General features: G+C 38.6%; 1 protein-coding gene across 1 annotated transcript in view; it reads right to left on the bottom strand.

Annotated features, from left to right (window-relative positions):
• LOC122669800 (E3 ubiquitin protein ligase RIN2-like) overlaps positions 1-13,943 on the bottom strand; it is a 33,300-nt gene continuing 19,357 nt past the window's right edge. The window contains exons 3-13 of the mRNA XM_043866655.1: positions 8,954-9,040; positions 8,723-8,844; positions 5,295-5,391; positions 5,005-5,110; positions 2,824-2,981; positions 2,575-2,712; positions 2,427-2,494; positions 2,084-2,311; positions 1,872-1,995; positions 1,635-1,835; positions 1-307 (exon numbers count right to left, since the gene is read on the bottom strand). Of these exons, the coding sequence (XP_043722590.1) occupies positions 1,794-1,835; positions 1,872-1,995; positions 2,084-2,311; positions 2,427-2,494; positions 2,575-2,712; positions 2,824-2,981; positions 5,005-5,110; positions 5,295-5,391; positions 8,723-8,844; positions 8,954-9,040 (1,170 nt within the window). The 3' untranslated portion in view covers positions 1-307; positions 1,635-1,793. The remainder of the gene's footprint in view (positions 308-1,634; positions 1,836-1,871; positions 1,996-2,083; positions 2,312-2,426; positions 2,495-2,574; positions 2,713-2,823; positions 2,982-5,004; positions 5,111-5,294; positions 5,392-8,722; positions 8,845-8,953; positions 9,041-13,943) is intronic.

Here is a 13,943-nt window from a genome sequence, read left to right as displayed (position 1 = left end):
GCAAAATAACTGAATCGCACAATTTCCATATTTTTTATTAGTAGCTCCTGGTGTAACATGTTGACTCCCTATATACAGAACCAAGGCATAAGGACATCATTGGAGCAATTAAAAAAAATGAGAGAGAGGTTTCCGCAGCAAATTCAAGAGCCTCACCTTTTGGTATTTAGAATATACAGTGCAGATGATCTCCTTGAGTTCTTCGAGCAAGCAAAATGGTATTACAAGAAAACATACCAGTAATGGAAAATCACATCTGAAGAAGATTATTCACAGTAACAGCAACAGAATTTGTTCTCCGCAGGTCCTGCAATGGTTGGAGAGGTCAGATAACCCAAGTTCTATTATAAAAATAAACAAAGGGCAGCTACAGAAGCATCCTTAAGTTCAAATCAACAACAGCCTTATAATTCACAACTTACTTAACCAGACTGCCTCTATTGGAATTTTTCTCAGTTTGATTCGATAAAACTATAGTTATATGCTTTTAACCTTAATGTTATGTCAGTGCCCAAAAATGAAAAAGTAGAATATTAAACTTAGTGATTTTAGAAAACCACATTTTCAAAAGAGAATGTCAAAAATACTTTCCCTCAAAAAGAGGAGGGAAATGCAATAGGCTCAGCCTCAAGACTTTTCTCTTCTTTTTTTTCCCCCATTTTTTCAGTCTAATCTCCCTAAATTCCTGCAACCGCAAAACATCCAAAGCTCAAATTCTCCAACTAAAAACTCTTCCTCTTGGCCTCTATAAATAAACATACTTAAAAGAATTTATAAGATGTTTTATCCATGAGGACAAAATGGTTATTTTCACAAGGAAAGGGGAAACAAAACAAAAGTTGGAGATAGAGAATAAAGTAGGGAAAAGGAATCTGTCCGGGAGTGTGGCCTACGCCAGCACTCCCATGAGTCTATTTCTCTCTTCCCCATATGCAAAGACACCTCTGCCCCCTTGTTTTAAGGAGGAGAGAGATAGACACATGGGAGTGCTGGCGTAGGCCACACTCCCGGACAGAAATTTTAATTTATACCATAAACAGGAATTCTACAATAATTGGGGTATACAGCCATTAATCAATGTATTTAATGATAAAAATAGAGGATGCTCTCCAGATTAAGGACCCCGGGCACCAAGATTAAAATAAACCAGTTTTTACAGTGTCCAGCCCGCTTGTAGTGCAACAGCTACCCTATCTATCCTTCAAGATAATCAGGTCCAGTCTACTGGATTTCATGTAACACAGCCAGTGCCACCACTCTCCCAACCCCACCCCCCGCCCCCCCACAAAAAAACAAGGAACAACTCTAGTATTTACTACAGGTACAAACACTAAATTTTGCCTCTTTTATTGCTTTATTTGTTTAGAGTAATTAGCTACTCTCCCCTATCTGTGTATGCATGTGGTCATTTTGTCATTGTTTCCATTACTCAAATAAAAAAACCTAATGTGATGATTCATCAGGACAACACTGAATCCCATGACTTAGCACTGCATGTCCTCAAAAATCTTGTCCTAGCCACAGCAAGAGCATGAACTTCTGGCCGACAAGCATAACTCAAAGCTAGCTTGATCAATTCAATAAGATTATTCAGAAAATCGAACTATGCTGATCAAGTTAAATCCAAATTGTACCTGGAAAATTATTTCATCGGGAATATGAGGCAGCACCTCCTGTACTGTGTCAGCCATCGCAAGTATACTTGATATATTGTCATTAGCAGAGAGAGACGGACTTCTAAAACTTAAACCACCAGTGGATGGAACAGATGAAGCAGGGGAACCTGGAACAGCCTAAGGGTTAGTCACAGGCCAAAGGCTCCAAGCAGCATCTTCAAGAGCAGTCTGGGTATAGTTTTCACCTACAGATGTCAGGTGTCTCATCATCATCTGAACTCTGCCAAGTCCAACTGATCTACTTGCAGTGGAAGTGCCAGCACCATCAAGGCCCTGACTTGGCCTAGGATGAACCCAAGTTGAATCAAGCCTCAGACCCCTAAAGACCAAGAAAAATATCTGTGGTGGTTAGTGAATTGTAAAATGTGGACAAACTGCAGAAAGAGGACAAAGGCAAGGAACTGAACCTCCATGTGAACCTTTCTGAGGGGTTCTGTTGCAGGTTGGAGAATGCGCCCACAGGAAGCGCATGTCCAGATATGTTTTGCCGCTCCAATCCTGAACTGATTTGACGAGCAAGATGCTCATTCTCTGTGATATCTCCCATATGGGGATTAGTATTTTCTTCAGGTCCCACAAATAAAGGCCTTCGACAAGTAGGGCACGAAAAAATCTTGCTCAGACCTTGATCCAACCTGGAATTGTTATTTAAAGTTGAATCAGTCATCAGAAAATTGAACAGTAGCCTAATTGCAAATAAACAAGAGCAAAGGAAATTAATAATGACCAGTTAAGATCAGCAGATCATACCAAGACCGCAAGCATGCTAGATGGAAAAGGTGGTTGCAAGATAGCTTCTTAGCCTTTGCCATGGGTTCCTGTTATTAACACATCGTCACCTCTAGAAGAGCCTACAGTGAAATAAATATAACAAACAAGAAAGAAAAGTGAACTTTACTTTACAAATTGCACATTCATCATCATATGCTTCTATCTCTTCGGAAGTCGCATCAGGAAGAGCCTCATGGAGGGCACTTAGAGCTATTGTTAGCTTGACAAATCCTTTGATCCGCCTATATGTGGTACTAGCCAAAGCCTGATCATGATAAACTGAGTCAATGAATATAAGTGACAGGAACATGACACATCATCATGATCCAAATCTGAGGGTTGACAAGGCAAATATAAGTTGAATAAAAGAATTTACACGTATAGTAAGGAAAAGAACTGCATCCACGAGATGGAATGCCATGCCACGAAGCCACCAAATATACAAATAATGACCAAGGGCCATTAACAAGGTCATCATGTCTAGAAAAAAACCAAAATTCCGAGTAAGAATGCCCTTCCATTCCCATAAAGAACCTGCATTCAACACTTCCTGCTCAGGAAACAGAACTACAGAACTGATTACAAATTGAGAACTAACATCTTACACAAATTAAACAACTACAATCATGCCGAAGTTGCAATAATGAGATACATTATATTAGAATATTAAAAACACCTCTCTTTCTCTCCTTAAAATTACAGTCTCGAGTATTCAGAGAAACGGATTCTTTATTTATGATCTTGAATATGCATGGGTAAAGGTATGTTTTGACTCAGACAACTCTTCCCTTCTAATGGGTTGACATATAGCTGCAGATGTTCCACTACTATACACAGTTATTAATATTAAATGGAGAAGTCCGGGAAAATCAACAAGATTATTTGCAACATTATACTATTTTTCCTGCATGCTTTCCTCTAGTAGTTTCTCATTCTCGATTCAAAAAGCAAAGGAATAAAAACAGAGAAATCCACCACCACACCCCACTTGAAATGTTAAATCAAAGAATTGGAACAAAATGAAACAATTATATATACATAAAATAAAATGATACTACAGAGAGTGGATGATGCAGTTGCTTGGTTCACTAGGGTTAATTAGGGGATACTCTTGCAATTTCCTTTTATTATTTTACTCGTATTGATAGCCATAGGATAGAGCTGTGGAGCTTGATTCAAACTCTACTACAATCATTGAGTTTGAATAGGTTTGGATTATGTTACCAATCTTTAAATATGCATGCAATCCATCAAAAGATTCAGCTTGGAATGCAATTTTTTTAAGCGCTTGCCGGCTGCTGCAAGAGCATGAAACCAGGTTCGACAAAATATGCATGTAAACCATCAAAATATTCAGCTTGGAATGCAATTTTTTTAGGTGCTTGCCCGGCTGCTGCAATAGCCTGAAACCAGGTTCGACTAGAGGTTACCCTTCCTCCCTGACTTGGACACCTCTTCTCCTGATTTTTTGTCTTCTCAGGTTGGGTTTCTTCCTCAATCCTTTCTCTGTTCTTGAGTTTTATTATATTTTATTTATTTATTTTTATCAGCAGGCCCCAAGGAGAGTTGAAGTCATGACCTCTTAACTATGAGATATTGGTCTTTGCCAATTGAACTACCCCCCCCCCCATGGGGTTTTGGTCTTCTGTTTATTTTCTGTTCTTTCTTTTCTTCTCCCGATTCTCATTCCTCTTCCCCTTTTCTATTTTTTATTAATTTTCCTGTCGTAGCAGTACTATTGGTGGAGAGAAGAGTTGTTAGAACTCAGTGAATCCTCCACAATTTGGGTGGATATTTAGGATTTTGTTTCCACACACTACGGCGAATCAAATCCTAGACTCGTGGTTCCCGGATACCATTCCTGCAGTAAGAATCAGGCGTGCAACTAAGACTGGTCTCAGCTTTACAACCTGGAATAATTTCAACAATTAACATCTACTTCTCTGCTGGTTATTGTGAGTATTGGTTGATTGGATTCAAGAACCTTTTAAGTTAGCAACCTTCACCTAAGATTTCAGATCTATTGGGTGTCAACCAAATGAGTTCTCTCATCCAAGACCATAATGTTCTATCTCTGGAACAATCGATCATAAGATTGAAGACAACTAAGTTGGCTTATATATGATTAAGGGATTCTTTCCCTTGGCTTTACCAAACTGCCCTTGCCTTTTAAAATTACTTCTATCTTATCCCATGCCCATTTAAAATACCAGATTGCTCCTTTCCTTTAAATTTTATTTACAATTTTGTCCAAAGTTTTGTTTGCTTCACAAAAGTCTTAAAACTGTTCTAGCTATTTACGACATTGCCATTGATCATTCAATTTGAGTTAATTATCATTCTTGTAGGCCCATAGCGATCCCAAACAAGGATTTTGTGACTTGGGATCTCATCAGTTGATACTCTTTTCTGCATGATCATATTTGTATTGCTATGGTTTTCTATAGGGTATGATATAATTTGACTTATCAGAAAAAATAACAAAATGAAATTACAAGAACCTCAAAGAGCCCATTCCCAGCCCAGTCACATGCATAGACAAACAGAACTGAAATACCTGCTGCTAATCTATCAAAAAGTTGGGATCGTTGACAATCAGTGCTGCTTTCCATGGAATGACGGTGCCATATATCCAGTAACTGAAATCCGTGAACCATAATGGCCTACCAAGTAATTTTGAATTCCAAAGAAGCAGTGAGTTTTAGAATTCTCCAGAAAAGCAGTGTGATCTCTAACAAGCTTTTCTTTAATTTATCCAAAAAAAAAAAAAAAAAACTTTTCTTTATGAAGCTTGCAAGGAAACCAAAGACTGACAGAGTGAAGGAGAGAGGAGGATGAACCTATTACCTGCAATGTTTCAAAAGCAATACTCAGAGGTTCAAAGAATAACAGCAGAAACATGGTTGAATCCCAAGTTTTGTATATTATGATACACAACTTTATCCTGTAAGCCAAGCACAATATATAAGAGACATCAAGTTGTACCAGGTTCCATTCGGACAATTTAAGTGCATGTGGTTAAGCTAATAAGGAAAGTGCTATAGAAAGGAAAAAGTAGGAATAAATGCAAAGTTGAAATTATGGAGATCAACCTTGGAATCAAAAGGTTTTAAGGTAAGTAGAACAAAAACAGAGTATATGGTGTGTCGCATCAATAACAATAGGATTGAAAGTGGGGTGGTGAAAATTGATGATAGGGAGAATGGGAGATACAACAAAGCGAAAATTTTAGGTACCTAGGTTCAATAATAAATAAAAGAGAAATAGAGGATGCTATTACACAGAGAATTAAAATAGGGTGGATGAAGTGGAGGGTTGCGGCCCAATGTTTTAGGTCTCGTTTTAGCCACTGATTTCGCCAGGCCACGAAACCGAGATATACCGAGATCTCGGCCCATTTTTTTCTGGCTCAACTCGATGGTTGGTTTCGGTGGCCATATGGCCAAGATAGGTCCTGAAAATTGATATCCACCCTTTTAACACAGTGGGATCATTAGTTTTTACAAATTCAAACCCAAAATGGTACTTTGACTTTGGACCCTAGGTTTGTAGTCTACGGCATACGTGAGGTCTACCCTAGACTATTCCACACAATAATTAGAATACATATAATTAAAGTATTGGTGTAAAACTTCTTAAATAAGCATTAGGAATTAAAAAACATCAAACTATAAGCCATTTAAGCATTAGGCATCATATTCATAATCATACATGGTGATGGTTTGATGGTTTGTTAATAATTGTTAGAAACCTGGAAAGAGACATAGATTAAACAAATACAAGTGTACTTAAAACTGTTCTTGAGATGCAATGCAGCTCCCTCTCCTGATGTTGAAGCTTCAACCTTGAATCTCCAAGCTTTAATCTTCAGTTGAGGTGAGATTTGCCATAAAAAGGCACCAAAACCCTCATCTCCAAGTGTTTTTCCTTCACAACAAAGCGAGAGAAGTGAGACAGAGGCGAGATTTCAAGTTGAGGTCGAAATCTCGCCGAGAGGATGCCTTTTTATAGCTTGGCTTGGTCTCGAATTGAACCGAGACCGAGATAAGTGTCGAGATCTCGGCGAGATACCGAGATCTCGACTGAGATATCGAGACCTCGACTGAGATATTGTCATTTTTCTGTATCGCCACTGGTCTTGTCTCGAAACCTGGCAAAACCGAGATAATTTCGAGATCTCGGCAAGATCTCGCCGAGATCTTGTACCATGGTGTGCCCAGAGTGTTGTGTGATCAACGAATTCCTTTAAAACTCAAAGGAAATTTTTATAGGATAGTTATATGGCCAGCAATGATGTATGGAGCTGAATATTGGGCAGTTGAAAAACAACATATAAAAAACTTAGCGTAGCTAAAATGAGGATGTTGAGATGGATGAGTGGTAAAACTAAAAATAAAATAAAATAAAGGATGAACAAATTAGAGCTAATTTAAGAGTAGCCGATACATGATAAGTTGAGAGAAAATCATTGGAGGAGGCATGGATATGTGCAACGGAGGCCTTTGCTCCAGTATGGAGGGGTGATTTGATTAAGATCGAAGGAGCTAAAAGAGCCAAGGGTAGGCCTAAAATGACTCTAGGACAAGTGGTGAGGAAAGACAAGTATAGCTTAGGACTAGTAAAAAGTATGAGTTTGAATAGAGTTGATTGGAAAATAAGGATTCATGCAGCCGACCCCATTTAGTTGGGATAAGGCTGAGTTGAGTCGAGTTGAGTTGTTATTGAAAGTCAAAAGAAAGAGACGAAGACATAATATTATTATTGTTGATGATTTACATTCGTTCAACAAAATTTACATTTGTTCAACAAAATGTGTGACTAATTCAACCATTGCATAAGATACTTAAGTTCAAAGACCAAAGAAAATGCCTCAAGATTAAGATTACAGTTGGGTAAAAGTGCCTCAAGAAACCACCTTATGTAACTGACATGGCACAAGTATCCAAGGATGAGATTCACTTCAGATCAAACCATCAAGTAGGAAATATGGTTATTAAAGGATTACAAAATCTCACAAAGAATTCTCATTAATAACTTACTTCAAAGAGGAACTGACAAAGTGAGGTTTTAGGGAAGATGAGTGGACACGAGATAGGGACTATGCAACATATTATCCATGAAATTTATAGGCTTGGACCCACAAGGGATAGGTTCATGATCTTCGAAAGATCTTAATGAGTGAAAAGTGCAGAAAGAGCACCCATTGGCTGCACATTAGTAGGGTATGGGTAGACAAAAAATAAATAAAGGATCATGAGCAACAAATGGACATGCTTCATTCATTTTCACATCTTAGGGACCCATTGAGGATCACAAGCCCAGTGGATAACAGAACTGACGATCATCAAGAAGTCTGCCAAGATATGTTAATTCTGTGTTTCCCCAGCTAGCACCATTGGAACATTACAAAGGTGCAGCAAAGGGGAAATGGAGCAGCACAATACAGGGATAAGTGCAACTACCACAACCAGGAGCACTTAACCAGACTTGGACACAGGACTTCAACTCTCATACATTAGTTCAAAGACCAAACTTCAAATGTTAATCCCTCATTCCATTATAAGCCAAGAACTCAAATAAAATGGATGAACTCCTAGAAGCTAGGGTTGATGGAGCCAAGATGGATTTTTGGGTCTTCTTTTCCTTTCTCAGAGATTAGCTTGAATCTCTGATTGAATTTTCTATTGCTATATGCTGTTTTGGGTGGATTTTGACCTTTCCTGTAGGGGATTGTACTTTTTATTTGATTTTCGTTTTCAACAATGATGTTATTCATCAAAAAGATGCTCCCCTAGTGACTTAATTTGAGATAACAGGTTTTGTATAACAGTTTTTGGGCTCATAGCTTATACTTGTACATGCTTTCCCTGAGTTCCTCACCTAATTTTTTTCACACAATCTAACTAGAAAAGAAGGCAACGCAAATGTTTCAGCTTCAAAACTTTATTTGTTTCTTTTAAGTTTTTATCTTTTATCTTTTTCTTCCTTGTTCTTCCTAAAACATCCATACCTCCATTGCTCCAGATCCAGAGTTTTAATTATTTTGAATGGACTGCTTTTCTGCAATCATGAACACATTCTATATTCTAATACAAAGAGGCTGATCCAAAATGATCCACACATTTCATAAGACAACCTACATAATAAACTCACTACTCTCTAGAAAACTGTAAACTGAGAGACACGAATAACAATAATCTCCTAAAGCAAAGTTACATACAAATGAGTAGCATATATCAAAAAAGGAAAGAACAGAGCAGACCATGAAACAATACCAGAAGAAATCGATGGAGAGCACCAACAAGAAGACTGAAAAAACACGAAGATATGTCCATGGAGTTGCAGAAGGAGACGCATTCAATCGTTCAAGCCGGTCTCTAGCCAATGCTTCGAACATCTGGGGGCCAGGTACAAACGTTACAGATAATCAACAAAGCATGCATACTATCCTTTTCTGAAAGGAAGTAGAAAGAGAATCTACTTCCCAACAAATTTATGTATGATACCTTTAAGGAACATAGAACTATCAACCATGTTGACCACATGCCGGCTTGAAATACTGTCGGAGGGATTACCAATGGAAGAAATGTCCCCTGCAAAAAAAATATTCAATAATTGTTTAATAATGGATAATAGATGAACCACAGCATTACACTTACAGTTACTATTAGACATTTCAAAAAGAATATGGTCCAATTTTAAGAATTAGTAAAGTATAACAGTGGTGCAGGGTATCATTCTTGGCCCTATGCCTTTTAAATCCAAAAAGATGTGGAATTTTGCACCCTGGTTTTGTGGATTGATTGGAAATACATAGAGTTTGTTGAAGTATATCGAACATATAGGGCTTGACGAGAATCTCGATTAGAATATTTCATTGTTCTAATCGACATTCCTCCCTATATGGATCCTTTATATTGCTGATTTATAATTAGGTTTAGTCTAGTTTCTATTTTCTTTCTTCTATTGTAACTGGGTTTTATGGTATGGATCCTATTATGATTAGGAGTCCTCTTTTGTAGTCTGATCTATATATATATAAAGGCAGTGAGTGGAGGCTGTTAAGTTCGATCATTCTTGACAGCTCACTTCTCTTCTTCCTCTTCATCTCTTCTCTTCTTCTTACTCTCAGTTCTGGTTCTTTAAGTTTGTATTCAGTTACATGGTATCAGAGCACAGCCATTAGTTGGTTGTTGCTTTGCGATTCTGGTTTGAAGGTCTTTTCAAGTTTTTCTTAAAGGGGAGCAGCATCCTATGCTGCATATTGCTACAAATTAAACCCTAGATGAAGTTTTCAATTGAAAACTAGGGTTCTACTACTTACCTAAAGTACAAGATCGATTGGAGATCATCAATTCAAAGCTGCGGTTTCTTCTTGAAGACCATTGCTATCCTCGTTTCTGATCCAATCAGTGGATCATTACTGAAGACTGAAGACTTTATCTACTCAGGTGCTACAAGATATTTCTGTTATTATTTCTACAGTACCCTAGTTAGGGTATTATTTCTCCAATCAATCCAATATCCTGGTCAGAGCTTTTCGGAAATGATTCCCCTCTTCCAGAACAGCACTCGGCCTACCTATTTGCTGTGACTCTTGGGGTTGGTAAATCCTAAAATTGATACTTGTTGAGATTTGGGTTCTTAACCCTAATATTCCCCACTGCCGATTGTGTTACTGCTTCTGATTTGGGTTCTTAAACCCTAATATTGCTACTGCTTCTTTTTTTTTGTTGGGTTTTTAACAATTACCACCCCAAAATCTTTACTATCTACTATTACCCCCCCCCCCAAAAAAACTTTCAAACAACTGTAACCCCCCTCTGTTGCATACTAATAACTAACTGACCCCCACCGTTACATTTCCGTAACGGAGAGGGTTAGTCGTGACAGTGTGCCGTTGTCACGGATTTTTTAGGACCAAAATGCCCTTTTGGGGTGGTAATTGTAAAAAAAAAAAAAACCCATCACCGTCCCTTCTCCTCCTCCTTCTCCTTCTTCTTCTTCTTCCTCCTCTGCATAAAACCAGTTTCACTGGATCAAATTCTTTCTAGAACAACCTTTACAGAAATCAAATAACAAAAATATGGAAAGAGAAATCTCTCTCCCTCTCCCTCTCGTTTAAATGATGAGATTTCGTTTAATTTCTTTTAACTCTCATGAAAAAGTAGACCTACCTACCAAATCCCATTCAGCATTGAGCATCTCTTTTCTGATCCTATCTTGTAACTACTCGTCTTCCTCACTAAGTCGGTCAAATGCCCACGAAAGGGTTCGACTCAATTGGTACTCAAGAGTTTCTTCCTCATATAAATCCTCTCGTTCCTTTGTTCCAGTACTCCTTTCCCATAAATCCTCTCTCTCTCTAATTAAAAGGGCACAAAACACATAAAAGAAGCAGCAGCAGAACACATAGAAGAGAGATAGACAGATGGGTCGTTCTCCTTGCTGTGAGAAAGCCCACACCAACAAAGGTGCATGGACCAAAGAAGAAGATCAGCGCCTCATCAACTACAACAGAGCCCATGGCGAGGGCTGCTGGAGATCTCTCCCCAGAGCCGCAGGTAACCCATTTAGGATTAACCTAACCCATATCAGCCAAGCTAGAGAAAACCCATGTCATTACTTCCTCTCTAACTCTCTTTCTCTCCATTTATGTGTGTGTTTCAGGTTTGCTGCGTTGTGGAAAGAGTGGCAGATTAAGATGGATAAATTACCTGAGGCCTGATCTCAAAAGAGGCAATTTTACTGAAGAAGAAGACGAGCTCATCATCAAACTCCATAGTTTACTTGGAAACAAGTAAGCCCCCTTCTCATTCCTTCTCATCAATTCTTTTCGATTACACATTTAATTGAGAATCTGAAAGCACTTCCAGTATGAACTCATTTGGGACTTTTTTCAAATATTTAGATGGTCTCTAATTGCTGGTAGATTACCCGGAAGAACGGACAATGAGATCAAGAATTATTGGAATACCCACATCAGGGTACTCCAGACGCCACTTATAGTGGGTGAGAATTTAATTGGGTTTTTCAAATGGGCCTGGAAAAAACCTGAATTTTCTATCGGTCCAAGGTTTTTGATTTTGGTTTGATGGCAGCCACATTTTGGGGTTGGGGTTGCAGAGGAGGAAGAGGAGGAAGAGGAGGAAGAAGAAGAAAACTGTCACGATTAACCCTCTCCGTTACAGAAATGTAACGGTGGGGGTCAGTTAGTTATTAGTATGCAACAGAGGGGGGTAACAGTTATTTGAAATTTTTTTTTTGGGGGGGGGGGTAATAGTAGATAATAAAGATTTTGGGGTGGTAATTGTAAAAAACCCTTTTTTTTTTTATCTGGGACCCGGGCCGGCCCCTAGAATTTTATTAAAATATGTCAAAGAATGATAAATACACTGGGGGGGACATACCTGCCTTACCCCAAACCCAATATCAAGACACACTCCACTCTGAGTTGCAACCATAGTACTATATCTCGCGATATATCGGTATCTCGGGCCTACCGAGATATCCGAAATATCCGAGATATCGCGAAATATGACCGAAATATTGCATTTTTTCTGCAATATTTCGGGGGTCCATCTCGGGGGGGTTTTTGGCCATATCTAGGCCTGAAACTTCATGGACAGCCTTATTTAAGCTTAATAAACACATTTAAACCATAAAATTGTAAAAATGTGAATTCAAATTGGTGTTTTGGGCTTGCACCCTTGATTGACATACGGTCACCGACCCTAATGTATAAATAGTTAAATACACATAGATTAGGCAGTTAATATTTAATAATAGTATTTAACTTCATCACATATCAAGTTAAAGCCAATACACATTGATGAGTGCCATGATTCTCATAAACTCCATAATATTCAATAACTCGCTTAAAGCCTTAAAGGCAATACACTAAGTGTCAAAGTTAGTAAGTCACAAGACTCGCAACTCGCAAGTCACAACTCACAAGTTCATAGATCAATGAAATCACAACTTAAGTTACAAATTACAAGTGCTAAACTGCTAATAGTAGTTGCTGTGCCTCCCTGGATCAATCCCACTCATGCCTCGCTGGAGTCGACGTCCATTGCTCTCTGTTTGAAGGACATATGTGGACCACGGTATAGAATCGGAGAAGAAACGAGTGTAGTCATCCACAAGTGTCACGTAAATGGAATCATCAACATACTGTAGGTAACCTATCCTAGGATATAAACTAGGGTTACCAATCGATCCAGTCCGTGAAGAAGATGATCCACTGTGATATGATGTTGGCGCCGGCGCAAGAGGCGATGGCATTGGCTGCATGTATGGCTGGTGAGGTTGGTAGTTAGGTCCGCTAGGGTATGCAAAGATGTTATTTACAAAAGATGATCCAGTATGTCCCTGGGACTGGGACTGGTAGTCATAGTCCCCTACCCCACTAAACTGCCCATATGATGATGATCCATATCTATATCCATCGTAAGGTTGTGATGCACCATAATCCGATGCCAATGGAGTGGTATGTGCGAAAATTAAAATAATTATTTAAGAGCAGAAAAATAAATCCGACACCGTGAAGCCGTAGATCGGCCATTGGTGTCTAACATATATTTAATTCATTACCATCTAAGTCATATTACCCCTAATTATTTCCTATTTTAATTGTAGGAAAATGAATTTTTAAAACCAGAAAAAAAAAAAAAAAAAATACATATGGAAAAAAAATTTCGACACTGTGAGGCTATAGATCGGCCTCCGGTGTCTAACATATATTAATATCATCACCATCCAACAAAATTTGTACATAGTCTTTTCAAAAAAATAGTTTTAGAGGAATAGAATTTACCTTAAATAGTGGAAAAAAGCTTGGATGATGAGCTTAGATGACCCTCCGATGAGTTTACCGGCGAAAATCCGACAACAATGTGCTTGAACAATGGCTAGAGTGTTGGATGAGAGCTTGGAAGAGTGGAAGAATAGGCAAAAGACTGAAATTCCTTAGCAAATGCAGCTCTCGGTCGAAATATGGACCGAAATTTGCGAAATATTGTATTAAAGCCCCCCTTCACGTGACACTTTAAGCCAAAATACCATATTTCGTCGATATCTCACGAGATATCGAGATATTGTCGATATCTCACGAGATATCGTCGATATCTCACGATATCTCACGAGATATCGACGAAATATGGTATTTTTTCATTTCGACCTGATTTCGCATCTCGGTAAGCTCGAGATATACGAAATTAAGCGATATTTCGGCGAAATATCGCGAGATTTTGAACCATGGTTGCAACTCGCCCATCCTAAGAACAGATTACAGACGTAAGACCGGTAGGCCTATGGACTCTTCCCTAATAATACGTCTTAGTCTGTCACTAGCGAAATCAGTGTCACACAAGGTGTTGCAAGCATAATTTGCAAGCCAATTTGCCGCCCTGTTCTTTTCCCTGTATGTAAATGCAAACATAGGACGCATCTCCTCCACCCATCTTAGTGTTTCCTGGAACCAGTACCACACTT

The sequence above is a fragment of the Telopea speciosissima genome, chromosome 1 (genome assembly GCF_018873765.1).
Source record: "Telopea speciosissima isolate NSW1024214 ecotype Mountain lineage chromosome 1, Tspe_v1, whole genome shotgun sequence".
Classification (NCBI taxonomy): domain Eukaryota; kingdom Viridiplantae; phylum Streptophyta; class Magnoliopsida; order Proteales; family Proteaceae; genus Telopea; species Telopea speciosissima.
This window is presented reverse-complemented; position numbering and strand designations above follow the sequence as displayed.